The sequence below is a fragment of the Hoplias malabaricus genome, chromosome 11, assembly GCF_029633855.1.
Source record: "Hoplias malabaricus isolate fHopMal1 chromosome 11, fHopMal1.hap1, whole genome shotgun sequence".
NCBI lineage: Eukaryota > Metazoa > Chordata > Actinopteri > Characiformes > Erythrinidae > Hoplias > Hoplias malabaricus.
Genome location: NC_089810.1, coordinates 3551103 through 3572302, shown reverse-complemented (window position 1 = coordinate 3572302; position 21200 = coordinate 3551103). Strand labels below are relative to the sequence as shown.

Genomic DNA, 21200 nt, shown 5'->3' with positions numbered 1-21200 from the left:
CAAAGGTCACGAACATCAGGATCGCCAGCAAGGCCAAAGGGTTAGTCTCTGATCTACTGCTTTACTCCTCATGTTTTTACACAGGGCTTGGGAATGTGATGACGCAGTGTGTTAGGGGTGGTGCATCTCTTTGGCAGAGTAAGACTGTGACTCAGAAACTGGGAGCAGGAGCAGAGGGGTTTTTCTGGGTTGTGTCTTTGGGTGGAAAGTACATCGCACCATGTACAGCATGTCTTTGTGGGGGAGGTTCTCTTTTAAGGTGGAGCAGTGTGTGTGAGTAAGAAGCGACTGTATTCTAAAATAGCAACATTACTCTAAAATAAGTACTAAACATTATAGAGAGAATACAGATGACTAGGGCTTAACTGAATGTTTTAAACACAATTCTAACAGCATGTAAGGTTTGGGGAAAATGAGAGTTTTGACATAAGTAAAAAGTCAGTGTAATATCATTAATGTGTTTAATCGGCTACAAGTGAAAACAGTGAGGCGCCGGGAGCAGGTCACAGCGCTTCTCGGCGCTTGTAGGAGGCACAGCACTGTGTTAAACAGTGTGTTAAGACTCTAATGATGCAAAGAACAGCCACATTTTTCTTCAGCTGAGAGCTTTCATACATTCTGACTTCACGTGTACAGGATTCTCTGTTTCTCTCTTTTTGCTTTTCCTGGTTCACCATGTTCAGTTAATAATTCATATTTAAATAAGTAGTAAATTTTTCGAGGGTTGTCTTTCCTACCTGCTCTTGCTGCTTCATGTACCACTGATGGTACACAAACCAGGGATTGAGAGCCACTGCCCTGAGGGCTGACCGTGTGCAATAACATCAATTGAAGAACAATAAAAGTAAATGTTGAATTTTTGGCTTGTCTTGCTGCAGGTATCAGGGTCTGACAGACGAAGCTTCTCCAAAGGTCCTGGAGCAGTTTGTGATGCAGCATCAGTGCAACTACTACTGCGGGCTGCTGGGCCTCAGGCCTCTTAAGCTCATGGACTCTCTGCAGCAGCCGAAAGCAAAGACGTCGAGGAGCCCCCTGCTGGGCCGGAGGATGAGCACTGGCTCGTCCAGCCCCCAGCTCCAGAAGAAGGGCTCTGTTAGCCCCCAGCTCCAGAAGAAGGGCTCTGTTAGCCCCCAGGTCCAGAAGAAGGGTTCCGTTAGCCCCCAGGTCCCCAGGAAAGGCAACTCGAGTCCCAAAGTGCCCAAAAAGACTGGCGAGGAAGAGGAGAACCCACCCGCCACCAAGCATGAGACCGTGGAGGTCCCCAAAGCTGTGAGGATGAGGTAAAGGAAGTGGAGTTGAGCTGAGTGTGGAGAGAAGGAGTCGCTTGAGCGATGTCCTCCTTTCTCTGCCTTCGTTCCCTCGACACTGGACACTGCACAGAGGCAGAGCCAGGAGGCCGCATTGTGGTGTGGTTACTCTGTCCACTGCCATTGTGCGACACACTGAGGAGCTCCAGCAGTGGACAAAGTAGTCAGTGACCATGAGTACAGCAAATGTGGTGTAATATTTTTAGAAACTGCTTTTCAATAATGGCCTCTGCTCTGTTTATAAACAGAAGGACATGAAAACGTGCCTCGGGCCTTGGACTAACTACTCAAAATGGCCAAATGTTTGTGGACACCTGTCTTCTAAAATGAATATTGAGATTATTAATCAGGACTGTGTTCATCTTTACATCTACTCCTCCGAGAAAGACTTAACTAGTTGTTGGAAAGTTGCTGTGAGGGTCTGATGGCATTCGTCCTTCACAAACCCATAGTTCTGGATCACAAACCACTCTAACTCATCCCAAAGAATCAAGACCCACCACTGCACAATTCAGTTAGCTTTATGACCCCTCAGAGCCCCTATAGTCCACCCTTGGAATTGAACATATCTTAGATTAAGGTGCAATTGCTGGAGAGCGCCCCCTTCTGTTGGACAATGATTTTAAAGCATAATCTGCCGTTTCCGGGCCAGCCGTGCGTCAGTAGGTCAGCTCGTGCCAAAGGAACTGTCCATTGCTGCACAGCTCCATGGCCACTGGGCTTCAGAGGCTCATGTGCAGCTGCTCTTATTTAAATTCATGCTTTTATACTGGGATTATACAAACCTTTAAAGAGGGGTGTGTACAGACCCCCGGCCGTGGTGTATTTTAGGAGGTTCTACTGTGTTTTATGAATGTAAACTTCACAGCAGTGTGTGAGGGTTCTGAAAGACTCGTCCGAACCCTGCCTTGTGAAGTGACGGATCTAAAATGGCTGGCTTTGATCTGTAGAGGCCGCTGGATTTGCAGATTGCTTTGCGTTGTGGTTCTGATGTGGGGCAGTACGCTGTGCTGGAATACACTAGTCTTTTTTAAGCCACACTTCAGCGCAGCCTGAGTAGTTTTATAATAGTGTCATTGAAATACTCTTCACTTTTCTTTTCTTTGTGTCTCGTGTAGAGTTTTAAATCTGTTCGCTGCTCGTCTGAAGAGGGAACCTGCTCTTATCTTCAGGGTTTAATCAAGTCAAGGGAGGATGCCTTCTCCGTAAAGACCTTAAACACACCTCCACAATATCATTCAACAGCAAACGGTCCCTTCTCTTTAAAGAGCTGAGCGCCTGAGCAGGTTTATTCGTAATTCACTGCGTTTCATTTTATTCACTCGTCTGAGGGTTTAGTAAAGGGTTAAGTGTTGTGTGCTGAAACAGATCGTTCTTAGGAATGTATGAGGTGTGTGTGTGTGTGTGTGTGTGTGAGAGAGAGCGAGAGAATGTGTGTGTGTGTGTGTGTGTGTGTGTATGATAAAGTGTTTAGTGTGTTTCAGTTTTGTCGTGTAGTGCTTTTTGTTTTTGTAAATTAAAGTCTGTAAATAACTGATTTTCTCTCTTTTAATTTTGAACACATTTCACTACAAAATATATTTTAAAAGAAGTCAGATACAAAGGGGTCCACTGCTCCACAGTCTAATGCCTTTAGGTCCAGAATGCAGCCTGGTCTCCGTCTTTTGACGTGTCATTACCAACAAAAAATCATATTCTTAATTAATATAATTAGTCAAATCACCAATAAATAATCAATATACAATAATCAGTTTTCATCACGTGTAACGTACAATCATTTTAACAAAAATTACAATAGTAAAAATGTAGTAATAATAATTTAACACGTGTTCATCAGTGTTTTCATTGCTGTTCACTGTGATAAGAGAATATTTATTTACATATTGTCACCCCCTGTGTCAGAAGGTAAGGTAAATAACTTAGCATTTATTCAAATGAAAATAAGAAAATGTTGAGGCAGCAGACTGTTTCAGATCAGAATTCATATCAGATATTTTTACCAATGTGTTTTTCCTCAAGTTAAAAGCCCAAATGAATCTATAGGTTTCACACACGGCTTGAAAAGATCAAAACTAATTTCATTGATTTATTTAAACATTATATGTATAATATATACATATCTATATACACATCAGCCAAAACATTAAAGCCTCACCCTTGTTTCTACACTCACTGTCAACTCTCTCAGCTCCACTGACCACAACGGAGCACACTGTAGCTCTGCAGTTACAGACTGTAGTCTACCGTGGCTGTGCATACTTTATTACCCACTGTTCCTCAGCGTTCAGGACCCCCACAGAGCAGGTGTGATGTGGTGGTGGATCATTCTCAGCTGCAGTGACACTGACGTGGTGGTGGTGTGTTAGTGTGTGTTGTGCTGGTGTAGAGTGGATCAGACACAGCAGTGCTGCTGGAATGTAGTAACGAGGTGTTTTTAATGTTTTGGCTGACTGGTGTATACCCAGTTGATGATCTACACATTAATAGAAGATGACTTTCATTGTAGTAAAATAAACCATTTCAGGACAAAATATATTACAAAATATGAAACAATTCCAGAGTCTCTACGCCGAGGGGGTCCTACGTGCACTGCGTCCCGTTGTAGATTCCACAGCACTGAGTGAAGTACACAGTTGCATTTTTCACCAAGCTCCAAGAGCCCTCAAACGAAACCAGGGTCCCATTGGTTACAGTACTGCAACAAAATAAACAAACAATTACAACAGACAACAGACAGTGACTCTTATCGGAGATCAGCCTCCGCACACTTTTCTCCATCTTAGCAAACAAGCTATACACTGCCACCTAGGGGCCTGGGTGTCAAACATTTAAATAAATTAAACAAGGCCCCCCATGTGGGAGACCCACTCTGTGGAGCATAAGTTGGTTCATTCAGAGCAGAGCGAACCTCCAAATTAATGTTTGCTGTACTTTACAGAAAACAATGTCAAATAGTTTAAACCTTTAAACCTTTAAGTGTTTGCTACGTCTCGGTGGTGGTAAAAATGACTGACTGTCTTTAACACCTCAGGGTCAGGACCTCACCCTAAACCTAACCCTAGTGTCCTCTACTGTTTCTGTGATTTTACATTACCATTTTTACAAGAATATTACACTAAGTTACTGTTTTTCTCTGCATCACTTTTACATTTGACAAACACAGTTACTGTCAGATTGTCTATCCCAGAATCCCCTGCACTATTTACAGAAATAACGTGTGCAGAACATAAGGCCATGGTGTCAAACCACACACAATGATCTGAAGGTCTGAAGAAAGATCATTTCATCACGTTTATGGGTGTTTTATTTATTTACTGCTTTCTGGGTTTGAAGAGTTTCCTTCAAAACAAACAATGCTTCTACAGTAAATGACTCTCTCCAGTTTCACAGGTGGCGAGTTTTACTCTGTTGCTCTTTAGTGAATGTGAACACTGTTCTGTTAAAACCTGTAATAAGCTGAAATAAGCTCTGATCATTCCTGTGAGGAAGGTGTGATGTCACCTGTTGAAGAGATCGTAGCAGCAGTGTCGGACGTCTGGGTCAGTGGCAATGAAGACAGAATCTTTAAAGACCTTTATACAGTCGAGTGGAGGAACTACAAGAATTCCTGAGGGTCAGAGGACACGAGTGTGATGTCAGAGTGTGGACACAGTACAGTATATAATTACAACAGAACAATTAGAATTACAACAGGTTGAAAAAAACAACTGTTCTAGTACTGAATGGTTTAAAGTGTTTGTGTCACTGCTGGGCAGAGAATAGTCCACCACCCAGAAATATCCAGTCATCAGTGTCCTGTGGACGGTGTCCTGTGGGCGGTGTCCTGTGTCACTGATGAAGGACTAGAGGACGAGCGACACACACTGTGCAGCGAGAGATGAGCTACTGTCTCTGACTCTACATCTACAAGGTGGACCAACGAGGGAGGAGTGTCTCACAGAGTGGACAGAGTGTGGACACAGGGTTTAAAAACTCCAGCAGCACTGCTGTGTCTGATCCACTCTACACCAGCACAACACACACTAACACACCACCACCACGTCAGTGTCACTGCAGCACTGCTGAGAATTCTCTGAAAATCTCAGCTCTAAAAATGCAGCATGCAGGATCTCACACTGGCCGCCACTGATGGGTTTTTCTCAGCGCAGTTTTGTTCTGTCCAGCAGGTGGCGCACTGGGGCAGTGTAGAACACAGGGCCTCAATCTCCTCCCACAGTGCGTTCTTAGAACCAGTTGATTTTTGAGGATGATAACAGTGGACACTATTGTCCCACAATTCAACTGGAAGCAGAACAGGAGGAGCTTCTCACATCTGGAAACTGTCTCTGTCTCAAAGTTGCCCTACTTCCAACATAGTGCACTTCACAGAGGATAAATCTAACACTTCTGCACTCAGACCGTGCACAATTACATAAGCAAATGTAAATATGTTTATTGTTGATTTTGTTTAATTATAAGTTTGTTATGTGACAGACAATGCACTATTTTAGTGCAGAAACCTTTATTTTATGACCTACACTGTGCACTACGCAGTGTGGAGGGAGATATCAGAGTTTCAGCCTTTGAATAAAAATGACCGACAGTATTGTGACAGCAGCCTGGAAGTGCATATGTTGTCATTGCAACAGTTCATGAGGTCCTGTAAGAAAGGGTGTAGGATATTAATAGTGTGTGTACTAGTCTGCTGAACTCACACTTTTAAATATAGTGCATAGTATATAGTGTACAGTATTAGTATGTAGTACACAACTGGGATGCAGCCTTTGACTCTGTGTTTAAGGTTGGCTGAAGTTACCTGGAAGTAACTTCATGTTTATGGCTCTGTTTTTATGGCTTCATGGTTATAATGATATAAATGATATAAAATGTATTATAACATGTGTTATAAACAACCCACAGAGTCTGGAGATTAGGGACATATAAGCTGTGTTAAACTCTGAAGGGAAGTGTCCGAATACTTAATAAAGACATACAGAAAAGGCAGAATGTGAGTCCATCACTGCAGAGAGGACTGACCACAGATCAGGAGCAGGGTTTATATCCACAGTTCAAAGACTGAGGTCTGGTATCTGTGAGGATAACAGCACTCTGACATAAAACTGACACACAGCTGTAAAACAGGCACGAGGGACTGGTCCCTGATTAAAGCTCAGATACTCAGTGCACGTGTCACTTACCTGCGATGCAGGCGTTAATCAGAGATACACAGGTCCCCGTGAACAAGGCTCGCAGCACAAGAGACGAGATATCACTCTTCCTGGACGGACAGATAGAGGCTGAGACACACAGAACATAGTAATTATTAACTGGATTTACTGACCACTGCCCTGGCCATAGCAGTTCACTAGTGTCCATGTTGACTTTTGTGTCCATGCCTCTTCTCACACTGTGTCACTGATGCAGAGCAACACACTGAAAGGGGACTAACAGGGGCAGCCAAAATATTAGAGGAGTGGGTTTGGAAATGGAAGGTCACTTTTAGTGCTTTTCCACCAACGTGGAGCCGGTTTGATTCCCATCATCATCATCATTATAATTTGGAACCGTTCTACATGCTTCCACCAAAATAAATTGGTCCTTGAAACAGGAAAGTTCATTTCCAGTTGGAACCAAAGAAAAACATATTTTTCAGCAGGAACAATGAGGGCGTCTGTGGGTGTGTGGAGAGATAAAGAAGCTCCAGAAAGAGCTCAGAGGCTGAAATAAAGCGTGATGGAGCAGTGGAGCTGGACGGTCATTTACAGAGTGTAGTAATAAATAAAAGGAAATAAAATAGGAACCAGTCCAGGAGCATCGCCTACTTTTCTCACAGTTCTCTCCCTGTTCTCACTCTGTTCTCCACTGTTCTCTCCCTGTTCTCTCCCTGTTCTGGATCTCAGCAGACGACTCAGAGCTCTGCATCATTTCCACATGTGTATCATATCTCACTGTAATCTGACTGCGCTGTAAACAGTGAATTATCATGCCTCCTTCATCTTCAAAACATGAATGAATAAGTGAAAGAGTGAGTGAGAGAGGTATAAGCAAGGCCTGTGAGGTTGTGTATTCACATGTGATCAGATACTCACACAGTCCTCCGATCACAATCCCGAGGGAGCTGAAGTTGGCGAAACCACACAAGGCGTAGGTGCTGATGATCTCAGATCTGACCTGCAACGACAAACACTGCCGCTCCAGATTTCCAGGTTTCTTCAGTTTTGTTGCAAATTGCCTACTTCTACTGATTTATTTCACCCAGAGTTCTCCCTGCTTTAGCCACTGATGTCTCCCATTATCTAGAACCAAGACGGGGTGTGACACAAACACAGGCTTCATCTGAGGCATGTGCAGCTGCCTATGGCATTGTTTTCAGCTGCTGCTAAAACATCAACACTGTAATACTCTACACGCTTGGAGGAGATCAACAACTGCCCAGATCTCTTATGTTAGCTGGCAGACTGGTGGGAGGGTACTGAGCTGTGTGAGAGGAACACAGCCAGAAAAAGAAAGGTCCGTTCTTCTCAGAAGGGGTGTTTTATAATGTTAAATGAATGAATGAATTAAAAAAAAAATCTCCCTTCCTCCTATTCCTATTCAAATAGATGTAGCCATAGTTTCTATATTTATAATCGTTTAATCACCACCCTTAAAAACAACGGTTCTTCAGGGGTTCTTTATTAAAGGAAATGGTTCTGTATAATACACTAAAGACTCCAAGAACCTTTTGCTTGATTCTCGTTTCCTTTGCCTCATGGTGTTCTTCATATTGATGGATGATGTGCTGTAGATAAATACATACTTCACCCTTTTCTAAAAGGTGCAATTTATATTTATCTTTATCACATTCTCCAACAACCATTTTCAATGCTAAAGAACCATTGAGGGACAATCATTTTTGAGTGTGTACAGACATGAGAGACAGTCTATAAATAATGAGATCTTGTTTTGTGTCTAACTTTTATCGTAACACATTCGTCGTGTGTGACACAGAGAGAGAGCAGAGGACTCACGGAGATGTACTGTCCAGCTTCAGTGATGCCATTCAGTCTGTTGTTTTTCAGCTTGGACAGTTTCTCATAGGCGATGAACTCATTGAGGAAGAGCTTTGTCCCGATGAGCTCAGCCACAGTGGTGGACTCTTCCACCGGGATCCCCATCATAAACGCCACCGGCATGAACACGTAGGAGCAGATGAGCTGTGGAGTCGAGGGTGGACGTTACTTATTTACCTTGCTACAGCAGCTCAGAGAGGACAGAACGGTTTTATTTTAATTGTGATTAGACATGAGGGTCATTCCAGTCTGGGGTGGGGACCCTGTGGACGTCCGCTCATACCGACTCCTACATGTTTATTGGGTATAATGGGGTTTTTACAGTAGGGTTAGGGTTAGTTTTATTATGCAGGTAGAATGAGTGATTTGCAGATGATCCAATCAGCTGCTGAAGAAAATGAAGAAAAGAGCAGCAGTAAAAACAACACTGGTCAAAATTCATAACCCTTTCCAATTGGCTGAGGACTTATGACTGCGATCCCCAGCGCCAGGTCCAGGCTGTCCCCCAAAGATTCCCACCACAACCTGGATCAGAATGAATGAATAAAATGAATGAATGAATGAACAGTGATTCATACTGCACCTCAAAGGTGATGTTTGGCACCCCCACCATCCCTCCCAGCCATCGCAAAGCTGCATTGATGAAGTCCAGAATGGCGAGGAATGCGATTAAGTTAGCGGCTATGTTGGCCACAAGGCCGATCGATGCTGACGCTCCGGCACTAGCTGCTTCCAGGATGTTCTTTTCACCCCTAAACAGCCACAACAGGCCGTTAAATACAAACAGCGCTTCAAACAGCACAAAACAACTGTCCTCTAACGTCTGTTTGATGGACACACACTCACCCGCCTTCCACCTTGATCTCAGATTCGGATTTGAACTTGCTCTCCTCGGTTTCAGGGTACGAGAGCTTGGCCATGGCTAAAGCACAGGGAGCGGCCATCACTGAGGCAGCGAGGAGCGAGGAGGGGTCAATCTGCAGAAGATTCGAAACAGGAGGGTTTTTAATACAGTTCAGTATTGGAAATGTCTAACCACAGCCACTGGGCTCCAGAAGATTAGCGTCTGTGCAGTAGCTGGGGTTGATACGGTTGCTATTTTATTATTTATATAGAGAGAGAGCTAGAGAGAGAGAGAGAGAGAGAGAGTTATGGTTTGGGAAAAGTAGTTTACTTCTTGTTGCCTATGTTGTATGATGAAAGCTAGCAGCTAAAACATATATGGGGTCTATATACAGGACAAGCAAAAGCACAGGACTCTCATTCAGTACAGTGTCATTTTTAATCTAACAGACCATGTTTCTGCTGTTGTAACCCAAACGAAGTCCTCCTCAGCCCAGCCACTAACTCATAAAAAACTACCTCATGCACAGTGTTAGTTCCAGAAGCAGCCACAGTCCCCAAGGAAAAGAGAGACATATCTTCCTTTTCCGATGCAGAGGTACATATAAAAAAAAAAAGGTGAACTCCACTTAGCAGATGGTTTATAAGTGATTCAGTGCTCAAGAACCAGTCTACATGCTTGTGAAGGAGTCTGGTAATATATCAGGGGGCACAGGGAGGAGTCTCTGGGCAAACAACTGTGCTCAGAGCCCAAAATGTAGTGCTACACCCCTGTACACAGTATCAGAATATCACAGGTCCTTCTCTAACCTCTAGCTGCTTTGCAGAAGCCTGATCATTATATAAACAGATGATGTTTACCATGTGATAACTGCACGCATTATAAACTTAAACAGTGTAGTGCAGCACAATGTGTCACAGTATGTATCCTACAAACACTGTATCAGCAGAGCCATACATCAGAAATAAAAACACTGTGTGCTGATGCTCGTGGTCAGTGTAGACAGCTGGTACTTTTTAAAGTCAGGGCACGGTGTTACCCTTTTCCCTCCCCAGTTTAGTCCATAGCTAGTTCTCCCCTAAGCACACAATCCTAGCACACTGAGGAATAAACTCTTCCAAATGCTTCCTGACTGAAGCCAGCTACTGCTTCTTTTTAGATACCTTCTGGATGCTCAACACACGCACGAGAGGTCGAGTGAGCATCACAGTGAACACTCTCTCTCTCTTTCACTAAGGTGTTTTTGGGAAACTGGGCCCAGGTGTGTTATGCCAGTGAACAGGCGCCCGTGCTGACTGGCCTCATGCCGAGTGATGGAGAGAGGAAGCGTAATCCTACACACCCTGAGGGAGCAAAGTCAGTCTCTCCACTTGGACTCTGTGACAGGAAATAACCCTTTTATGACTCAAAGAGAGTATATGGGATTTTCAGAGGAACTCTGGGCTGATTGTGACAATGTTGTCTCACCCCAAACGAAATGAACGCTCCCATTACGCTGCCAGCAATCGTAGCGAAGCCTCCGACGATCACGGCGTGGATCTCAGACCTGGTCATGTCTTTCAGATAGGGACGAATCAGCAGAGGGGCCTCTGTCTGAGAGAGAGAGACAGAGAGAGAGACTCTGAATAACACATGCAGATCATTAATCCTCCTTCACTAAAAACCAATCCACCTACCAACGTGTGTTTTTGGACCGTGGGAGGAAACCGGAGCACCCGGAGGAAACCCACGCAGACACAGAGAGAACACACCACACTCCTCACAGACAGTCACCCGGAGGAAACCCACGCAGACACAGAGAGAACACACCACACTCCTCACAGACAGTCACCCGGAGGAAACCCACGCAGACACAGAGAGAACACACCACACTCCTCACAGACAGTCACCCGGAGGAAACCCACGCAGACACAGAGAGAACACACCACACTCCTCACAGTCACCCGGAGGAAACCCACGCAGACACAGGGAGAACACACCACACTCCTTACAGACAGTCACCCACAGAGGTAATCGAACCCACAACCTCCAGGTCCCTACTGCGTCACTACCTGCTGCGCCACCGTGCCACCTGAAGTTATTCTAACGATTTGTTGAGTGTAGTTTCTACCCTGAGGATCTCTGTAAAAATGTCTTCTGCCAGAAAGTTGAGATCTGTTTATTATCAGAGCAGTTTCTTTTCATTTCACACCAGTATCCTGAGTTTTCTCCTGATATTGATGATACCTCTGACCTCTGTCACCTCTACACTGCACTTTGAGAATTCCACCTAAATAAAGTGTACTATATTTGACATTCACTGCTATGACTGCTGTACACTGCTCTGAAATGAAGACCACCAGACTGTCATTTTAACAGATGTGAGTATGTTTTTGTTGTATTACCTGCCCAACAAATATGTTCCCCGCCACACTCAGCGACTCTGTTGGAGACGTCCCCATCGTTATCTGCATGATCCAGGAAATCTAAGAAAGTTCATGAACACAGACACGTTCAGAACAACAAACATCACACCACAATAACACAGACACCACAGCGTTCACCTTCAGTTCCTCACCTTTATAATGATCCACTGCATCACCCCCAGGAAATAGAGCACCGACATCACACTGCTGAAGAATATCACTATGGGCAAAGCCTACACACACACACACACACACACACACACACACAAAATCAGAGGTTTTTCAGGAGGTTGTACTTTTCATCCAGAAGCACCTGGAGTGTACTCGGTACCAACCTGAAACGCGAAGATTCCTGCCTCCACTAGACCCCCGAACACGAAGCTGGAGCCGGCCTGGGTGTAGTTCAGAAACGTCTGTAGGAAACCACACAAATCTCTTAGAGTCACACAACTACAACTGTTAATGACACAGGGGGCGCTATAGCGCTGTGGCAGTGATAGTCCTGCACCTGAGCAGGAGAAATGCTCTCAATAATTATTACAGTAAAAGAGTAAAATAATAATTGTAAACTGTATAAAATACTCTCACTGAAAATGTACTTTAATACATTCACAAAAACAGAGCACTGCTGCTGAAATATAAACAGACGTTAGCAGTTTTTGTGTCACCACAAACTAACAAACACACACACACACACACACACACACACACACACACACACATACTCTCAGATGCAGCACAGATAAACAAAACATACCAAAACACATAAAGACAACATAAACACACACACAAACACACACCAGACACAGACACGCTACACACCAATCACACTCTTTAAAGTCATGTGCAGCTACTTCAGAGCAGCCCATCTGATTTGCTGCTGTTAATATGAAATGATGAAGATCCTGAGATGTCTCTAACTGAACCTGTGTCCACACTGGGACCCTAGAGCATATTCTGGACAGGGCAGTTACTCGGGGAGAAACAGACATTGAACACTATGCAAATATCATGTATTATTTAAATAATTTATCCTCTCAGTAAATGTGGTGCTTTAATAAAATCATATAGTTACAATAAAAAAACAAAAACACAAACACAGTAAAATTATCTTTGTTTCTGTGCTGTGAGCGAGTGAAGAACCGAGTGCGTTTCCAGATGATTCTCCTGATCATATGGATTTGTTAAATCTACAGCACACTTCATTTAACACAGTGAAGTATTTATTAATATCTGACACTAGGCACTGGACCATAACCTCAAACAACACTGGCCTGTTACATTCACATACACATTTTCTCAGGAGACTAAAGCTTTTACAAAGTATTGTACTGGTTCTCTGAACCGTACTTTGTCCAGCCCTGCACTCTCTGTCTTTATCTTGTGGCTGTAAACATTTCAGACTGAAACACACACCAGGCACATTCCGACTGTGTTCCAGTTCCAGCTGATGTTGTTCTCTGTGAGTTTCCTTGAGAGCTCTGCCCTTTCTCATAAACTCCCATTACAAACACATCATTGTTTATTGTGTTAGTCATGCTGAGAGTTACTTATTCACCAGCTCCTCAGAAAAGGACTATCATTCATTCATACCTGGACCTGAGCTCCAAGCCAGTTGAAGGCAACGTATCCGGGTTGTGTTCTGATGACGAAGAGACCGATGATGAATTGCAGGCCGAGACCCCAGAGCAGCGTTCTCCAGCGCACCTGAGGAGAGAGCAGCAAACGCTTCAGGCTCCCATATAACTGCACACAGAGCATTCATTCATTCATCTTCTGTAAGGGCTTCATTCTGATCAGAGTGTGGAGTCGACCCAGAGTGGGTGCAAAGCAGGAACTCCTGGGAAAAGCACCGTACACTCACTCAGTCACTAACACACTCACCCTGTCATACACACACTCACCTGGGGACAGTTTCACACACTCACACAGTCACTCCACCTAACAACTTGAGACATGGTGGACACTGGTCAGTGCAGGAAGGGGTTAAACCCATATAATCATATCACAGTGGATGATTAGCAGGAACTGAAGGCCAGTGATAAGAGAGGCCGGAGAATGCAGAGAGTAATAATCCTACAGTAATAATCCTTCTATCGTGGGGACGCCTTCTGCATGTCCCTGACATCCATGTCTCCCTCATGTGTTGTCATCTTCCAATAAGCATCAAACCATGCTCTGTTTGCTATGCTGCTGTGCCTTTAATGCCGGGATCGGGCTACAAAATAGGTTTGTTTTTTCTATACGTTCACTGTGTCAGATTAGAGCTATACACTCATGCCGTGTCTCTGTCTGGAAACTGGGGACACTACACATTTCACATGGACCATTCCTCGTTCACATCACTGTGTGAGTTCAGGTGTCGTTGGGAGGTTAATCACAGTCACAGAAGTGATGTGTGTGACGCTGGAGGTTTTGTTCTGGAAAGAAAACATTTCGTAGGAAATGTCAGACTGGGCCAAAGATCCAAACAATTCTAATATGCTCAACTTTTCCTCGGGGAGTCGTAATACACACTGTACATTCTTGTGTTTATAAATAATCCATTAACAATTCATTAAAAACCATTTGTAGATGTTTTATACAAACACCTGCAAAAAAACGTAATTAGTAAATCAATACTGTCATTCAATGTATAATTATTTTTGCACTGGGATTTGTTTTTTAAAAGTGAGACTGTGGAAATTTATTTGAGAATTATTTCTCTAAATAACATCCTCTCTGTTTTCCAGCTTTCTGAGTCTTTTCACACTGATTTACAGCTCTGATCCTGGATGATAAATATTGCTGGTATCTGGGTAACAGATTCAGTCCCCTTGGCTCAGAGGGACTCCTCAAAACTCTGGAGAAACTCCTTTCACACATGCTACACTCAACAGGAAATGTCCTATGTCAGATGGGTTCTCTCGGTGGGAAATGTTCTGTGTGCTCTTAATGTGGGGGCGGTCATGGGCAGCGGGTAAATTCTCTGGGACATTAGCGGCTCTATTCACCTGGAGCCTTTACAACTGTGCTAGTAACATAGAGTCCATTATTACTTTGCATTTGTGAAAGGGCCATGGAGACTTGAGAGGTGGAGCATTCTGGTTGAAGAAACTCCAGCCTGGAAGAACAACATGGTGACCTTCTTCACACCCTGTGGAACCTGAACACACAATCCTGAGAACCAACCATCATCTCTCCACAGTTGGATACTAACAAATTTGCTCAACACTGAGTTGAATTAACATGGTTTGTATCCCACCAATGGAGAGTTGGTGGTCTCTAAATGTGTGTTCATGTTCCTCAGTATGTGCAGTGTTCCCTTGGTTAAGGTCATGGCTACATTTTTAAATACATTACATGCTCACCAGGGTTTTACAACTTAAAGGGATCCGGGTCTGTAGGAGTGCAAGCAGATATCAGAAACAGATTAATTTCTTATTAATTCTTAATTTTGGTTCTGTTATACTTTGTTTTAAGTCACAGTGGACCTTTCAGAGTTGTTTGTCTCTTCTTTGCCTGTTATTCCCTAGTTTTGTCACGCCCTTGTCTCATCAGGTTTGTTTTCTCTGTCCCAGCACATGGCTTTGTTTTGTTGTTGTTCAAGCCCTGCCTTTGTTCCGCCTCCTTGTCTTTACCCTCATTATCCATTTCAGGTGTTTCTCGTTTGTTGTTGTATTTAAGTCCCCTTCCCTCACTTCCTGGTGTCGTTCATTGTTCTTTGTAGTGTTCTTCGTGTTCTTTGTATCGTTTGGTACGTTTTCAGCCCATGTTATTCTCGTGTTGTTTCAAGTGCTCTATTTGTTAGTATTCCTAGTCATGTTGTTTCTGGTTCTCGTTCTTTGTCTTGTTCTTTCCTCGCTTCGTGTTTGCCCTTAAGTTCGTTAATGTTTGTTTTGTTTATTTCCTGTCAAATAAAGTCTGTGTTATTAGCGTTTGCGTCCGCATCCATCAGTCCGCACCCCTCGTCCCTAACAAGTTTATAACCTTGATGCTGGGGGGAGGCATTGTTTCAGAAACAACGGAGGGTTTTAAGACTCACTATCATTTGTTTTCTCCCACTGATAGTGGGAGAGAGTGACCAAAAAGAACAACCTAGTAAACTTTCACTGTAAACTTTTTCTCCTCACACATATGATTCTGTCTAATTTATTCTCAACAACTTCTATGAACACCTCAATCCAAGCATTGGCAAGCCAGCCAGGAGTATTTACATCAGTCCAGAGGAAGAGCCCATAAACAAAAACATCCCGCCCCATGCAGTTGTGGGTTGAATGGTGCTATCATCACTGAAGGAATTAATCAAATCAGTGGTCAATTATTAAAGCTTATGTGATGAAGGGTTAATTAAATTTAAAATGAGGTTCAGAATATTGTAGAAAGGAGATTGTGATCCTAATTTTTTTATCTTTGGAAGTTTTAAAATAATTCCTAAAAGGTGTATTCCAATGATTGTTAACAGTTTAAAGGTTACACAGCATCAAATAAAGATTCAGTTACCTCACCCCCATCACATTCTGTTCCTTATAACAAATTGTTGCTGTGAATTATTTTGTTGAATAAACAGTTGTAATAAATAGTTTATCACACCGGGCACCAATCATTACTCACAACAGTTTAATTACCGAGCGCTGATTGTAAACCCTCTGTAGCTCTGAGTGTATTAATGTTGTGAACACTGGAATAGTGTTACATATCATGAGTGGATGTCCAAAGACCTGTCTCACCGCGTTTCTGTGTGCAGAGAAGATAAACAAGCCAAGGATGAAGAGACAGACGCCACCGAAGGAGATCAGCTGCTCTGGACGCTTGCTTGTGTCCAATACAAGCCACACCACCAGCAGAACCAGCACGATCACAATAAACACCCTGCAGAGGGAACACACACAGTGTTACTGAGCTGTGCACTTTTCTCTTTCAGCAAACTGCTAGACTGACCTCAACGCCAGTGGGTGTAGTGACCCCAGAGAAACCCTAGTGGGTGTAGTCACACCAGAGGACCCCAGTTTGGTGTAGTGGTCCCATAGAAACACAAGTGGGTGTAGTGAGCAACCCAGAGCACTTCAGAGAAACCCAGCTGATGCTGTACTCATAGACCTTGGTTGTTGTAAAATTCCAAGGGTGACCCAGGTTCATAGAATATTTCATAGAATTTATTCAGAATAATTTTGGAGCATTTCTATTGGTCCATTCATCATAAAGTTTCACACAGTGTGAAGAACAGACGCTGTGTTAAAATCATGCTCTTTTTGTTGGACAGCAATGATATTCAGAGTCAGTGGTGTGTTAGAGGGCAATTACGCCTATCACCACTGACCTGTGGAGCATCAGCTCTCTGGAGTGATGGAGTTCCTCTGGTGTGTGGAACAGTGGAACTGTGTTCTCTGGAGTGATGGGGTTCCTCTGGTGTGTGGAACAGTGGAACTGTGTTCTCTGGAGTGATGGAGTTCCTCTGGTGTGTGGAACAGTGGAACTGTGTTCTCTGGAGTGATGGAGTTCCTCTGGTGTGTGGAACAGTGGAACTGTGTTCTCTGGAGTGATGGAGTTCCTCTGGTGTGTGGAACAGTGGAACTGTGTTCTCTGGAGCGATGGAGTTCCTCTGGTGTGTGGAACAGTGGAACTGTGTTCTCTGGAGCGATGGAGTTCCTCTGGTGTGTGGAACAGTGGAACTGTGTTCTCTGGAGCGATGGAGTTCCTCAGGTGTGAGGAACAGTGGAACTGTGTTCTCTGGAGTGATGGTGTTCCTCTGGTGTGTGGAACAGTGGAACTGTGTTCTCTGGAGCGATGGAGTTCCTCTGGTGTGTGGAACAGTGGAACTGTGTTCTCTGAAGTGATGGAGTTCCTCTGGTGTGTGGAACAGTGGAACTGTGTTCTCTGAAGTGATGGGGTTCCTCTGGTGTGTGGAACAGTGGAACTGTGTTTTCTGGAGTGATGGAGTTAAAACACCAGCCCCTGACCCTCACTGATGCTCTTGTGGCTGAATGCCATCAGATCCTCACAGATATACAGGGGTTAGACAATGAAACTGAAACCCCTGTCATTGTAGTGTGGGAGGTTTCATGGCTAAATTGGAGCAGCCTGGTGGACAATCTTCATTAACTAAACACTGCACCAGTGAGACCATGTGCATCCAATGGTTCAAACACTGTGTCCTGAAGGCGGTGCCGTGTCTCAGGACGACAACGCACCAATACACACAGCGAGACCGGTGAAAGACTGGTTTGATGAACATGAAAGTGAAGTTGAACATCTCCCATGGCTTGCACAGTCACCAGATCTAAATATTATTGAGCCACTTTGGGGTGTTTTGGAGGAGCGAGTCAGGACACGTTTTCCTCCACCAGCATCACGTAGAGACCTGGCCACTATCCTGCAAGAAGAATGGCTTCAAATCCCTCTGACCACTGTGCAGGACTTGTGTATGTCATTCCCAAGACCAACTGACGCTGTATCGGCCGCAAAAGGAGGCCCTACACCGTACTAATAAATTACTGTGGTCTAAAACCAGGTGTTTCACTTTCATTGTCCAACCCCTGTATTTCTATACCTGATGTACAACCTTCCCAGATGATTAAGGGCTGTTAATGCCATGCTGCATGTGTCCCACTTACCATTTGATCCATCGGATGTTGGCGTTAAAGCATCCGAGCACAGGTTTGAAGAAGCTCTTTATACTGTCTCCCTTGTATTTCTTCACCAGATCATACAGCGTGAAGAACACTGCCACACTGGTCAGAACGACAAGAGCGATGGCCCTCTGGAAGTCCATCCAGCAAGCAGCCACAAAGTATGCCACATAGCCTGCGTGCATACAGGATACAGCATGAGTTTCACAGAATTGTAGCCAGCTAAGTGCACAGAGAGAACCAATCTGGGTTTGAAGTAAAATTAAAGTTAAATGTAACTGGATAAAGAATTTCCACTGGAACTCTCCCCCACAGGGATAAGTATGTGCTTCATTCAGTTTGAGCTTTAAAGGGGCAGCCGTGGCCTAATATTTAAAGGAGTGGTCTTGGAACCTGAAGGTCACTGGTTCAATCTCTAAAACCCCCAAACACCTCCCTGGGCATCAAGTGTGGCAGCCCACTGCCCCGGGTGTGTGTATGTGTTCACTGCTATGGATTGGTTAAATGCAGAAGACAGTGACCATAAAGCACAATTCTGATACATGAAAACAGCAGGCAGCAGAGAAACAGCAATAATCTCAATGCTGTTATCTGTTAGAGACATTCAGAACAGTGACCCGGTCCAGCGTGTGGAGTAAAGATGGCTGTTTTAACCATGTTAAAGGTGTGTACTCTGATGTGTTTTCATATTAGCAGTGTAGCTAATGTTTTTCAAAAATGTGGCTGAGTGAACTTGTGTAATAAAGGGTCTGGTATCAGTAACCGAAAGCCACATGTGGAAAAGAATAAATAATAGCTTTTAATGTGTGATGGTGTTACTCTTTGGCTTTTTTAAAATTTTTTTTTTTTTCAGCTAGTGAAGGTAACTAGCATAGGGAAATATACACTGGGCACTGCAGGGTGCACCGCTTAGAAGAGGACACTAAGAGTATCCTTGACATTAATCACATGCCTAAAACTGAGTTTGACAACAGCATCAACAACAGTTTAGAGATAAATATAGTATTTATGTAGTATTTAAGGCCAATATTTTTCTTCTGAGTCATTCCACAGTTCTGTTTATTGTGATGGATGTGGATAACTATACCTGTCTCTGTGGGAAGTGAAGTAAAGTCTTCTCAAACTGAACATGATCAAATTATCAAAACACACCTCAGAAGCAAAATGTCCAAAGCAGGAGTACAAGAGTACAATGAGTACGGGAGTATGATGGGTACGAGAGCATGATGAGTACGATGAGTATGAGGAGTACGATGAGTACCAGAGTGTGATGAGTATGAGAGTATGATGAGTATGATCAGTAAAAGAGCATGATGAGTATGAGAGTGCTCATATAAAGAATCTCACAGACCTTGGGAAGGTCTCCAAGAAGGATGGGATGTTTTGAGCATTGTTAAAGGTGTAAGTGTATTATTTTGTTCATTTGAAGGTTACACATGACCAAAGCTTAATTTTAAATCATTCTCACGTGTAGACATGTATTTTGATGCACTAGATAATGTACAATGTCAGCAGTGCATACTGAAATAAAAGCTTTACATCAGCCCCTAATATTCAACAACCAATGAATTGAAAACAGGTCTAATCTAACAATGCAGTCCTTCACAGAGAAAATGCAGCACAGAACTCAACGAGCTTCAAAAGACAAGGAGACAAACCTGACTATGGCCTGGTGCACAAAACTACACACATCACACTCAAAACATTTCTCTGTGCTGAAACATGACTGTGATCACTGTCAGCAGATGCTGGAGTATGGCTACAGTTCCCGGCACAACAGCATTCCCATAAATGCAACAAAACAGGAAAAGTGTAAGGAGCGGTGGCTACCTGCGCCAAGAATTCCCAGAGCAATATACTTGATGATTCTGGAGTGAGCCTTCAGGAACTTCTCAGTAGCAGTGATGGGTGTGCAGAGTTTACTACAACATCATCCAGAGATAAAACGAAATATTAACACATTTTTTCATTTATAAACAAAAAAAAAAAAAAAAACATACAAAAATAAAATAAAATTAACATACAGTCGTAGACCAACCTTAAAAACGACTTGGGTTTCTTCTTGGACTCTTTTCCTTCTTCCTTCCCAGACGGGTCTTCTGACGGTTTCTCCTCCTGTGAAGGGGATGCTCTGTAATTGAACTTCTCCAAACAAACAATAAAGTTGATGAAATCACTGTCAGTGTTTAACCGTACCTCTGCCTGAAAGGCTGGATTGTCCATCCCTTGTCCACCTCCATGGATGACACTTCTCAGTTCTACGCCGTTTGTATCCGCTGGAAGAGAAAACTCAGTCTGAAACATCTCACCTGTGCACATTAGTCCACCTTCTCAACAGCAAAATAGGTGTGATTCCTCATTCAAAAAGCCATGTGCAAACACCATAAGCAAATATGTTCCAACCCAACCCTCAACCCAAGAGAAATAGACAGAGAGAGAGAGAGAGAGAGCGAGAGAGAGAGAGAGAGAGAGAGAGAGAGCGAGCTAGCTATGGCTTACTCATTCTGCACAAGTCTCTGACTGAGTGACTAGTGTTTCATAGTAAAACCTGCAGCAGGAAATAAACTCAGCCCTCTTGTGTCTTATTATTAATTAACCACATGTACATGAGGTCAGCTCCAGGCCTTTCCACTTTATCATAATCTCACAGGCTTTAAAATCATGCACATCATTCATGTGATGCTACTCAGCACCATGAAAGGATGATAAGGAGATTCTTATTAATACACGGACAAATTATCTTCTGTTTGGAGCTCTCCCCCATCTGATATCCAATCTCCACTACGTCTTAGGCCAGGATTACACAAGGTGTCCAAAGGCCATGACGTGAGGATGGAAGCAGAAGTTACAGAATCACGTCAGGAGCTGAAAGCTTGAGGAAGTGGGTTGTCGCCTCAGTGTGAAACTTGCTTCTGTTTCACAAAGAATCAAACCCAGTGTGTTATGTACACAGACAAATCCTGAGGGGCATAGGCCAGGGTGTTAACTCCAGCCCTCAGTGAGAG

The 21200-nt window shown here is 43.6% G+C and overlaps 1 protein-coding gene across 1 annotated transcript; it reads right to left on the bottom strand.

Annotated features, from left to right (window-relative positions):
- Window positions 1-2904: 2904 nt before the first annotated feature.
- Window positions 2905-20597, bottom strand: slc28a1 (solute carrier family 28 member 1). The gene is made up of 17 exons (XM_066685469.1): window positions 20392-20597; window positions 20234-20310; window positions 20026-20117; window positions 18181-18370; window positions 16297-16438; window positions 13181-13294; window positions 11923-12000; window positions 11740-11820; window positions 11567-11647; window positions 10650-10775; window positions 9185-9315; window positions 8922-9090; window positions 8297-8482; window positions 7376-7457; window positions 6485-6583; window positions 4809-4914; window positions 2905-4002 (listed from the first exon to the last, which is right to left on the bottom strand). Exons 1-17 carry the CDS (start codon window positions 20512-20514, stop codon window positions 3888-3890), a joined length of 1992 nt encoding a protein of 663 aa, XP_066541566.1. The 5' UTR covers window positions 20515-20597; the 3' UTR covers window positions 2905-3887.
- Window positions 20598-21200: the final 603 nt, after the last annotated feature.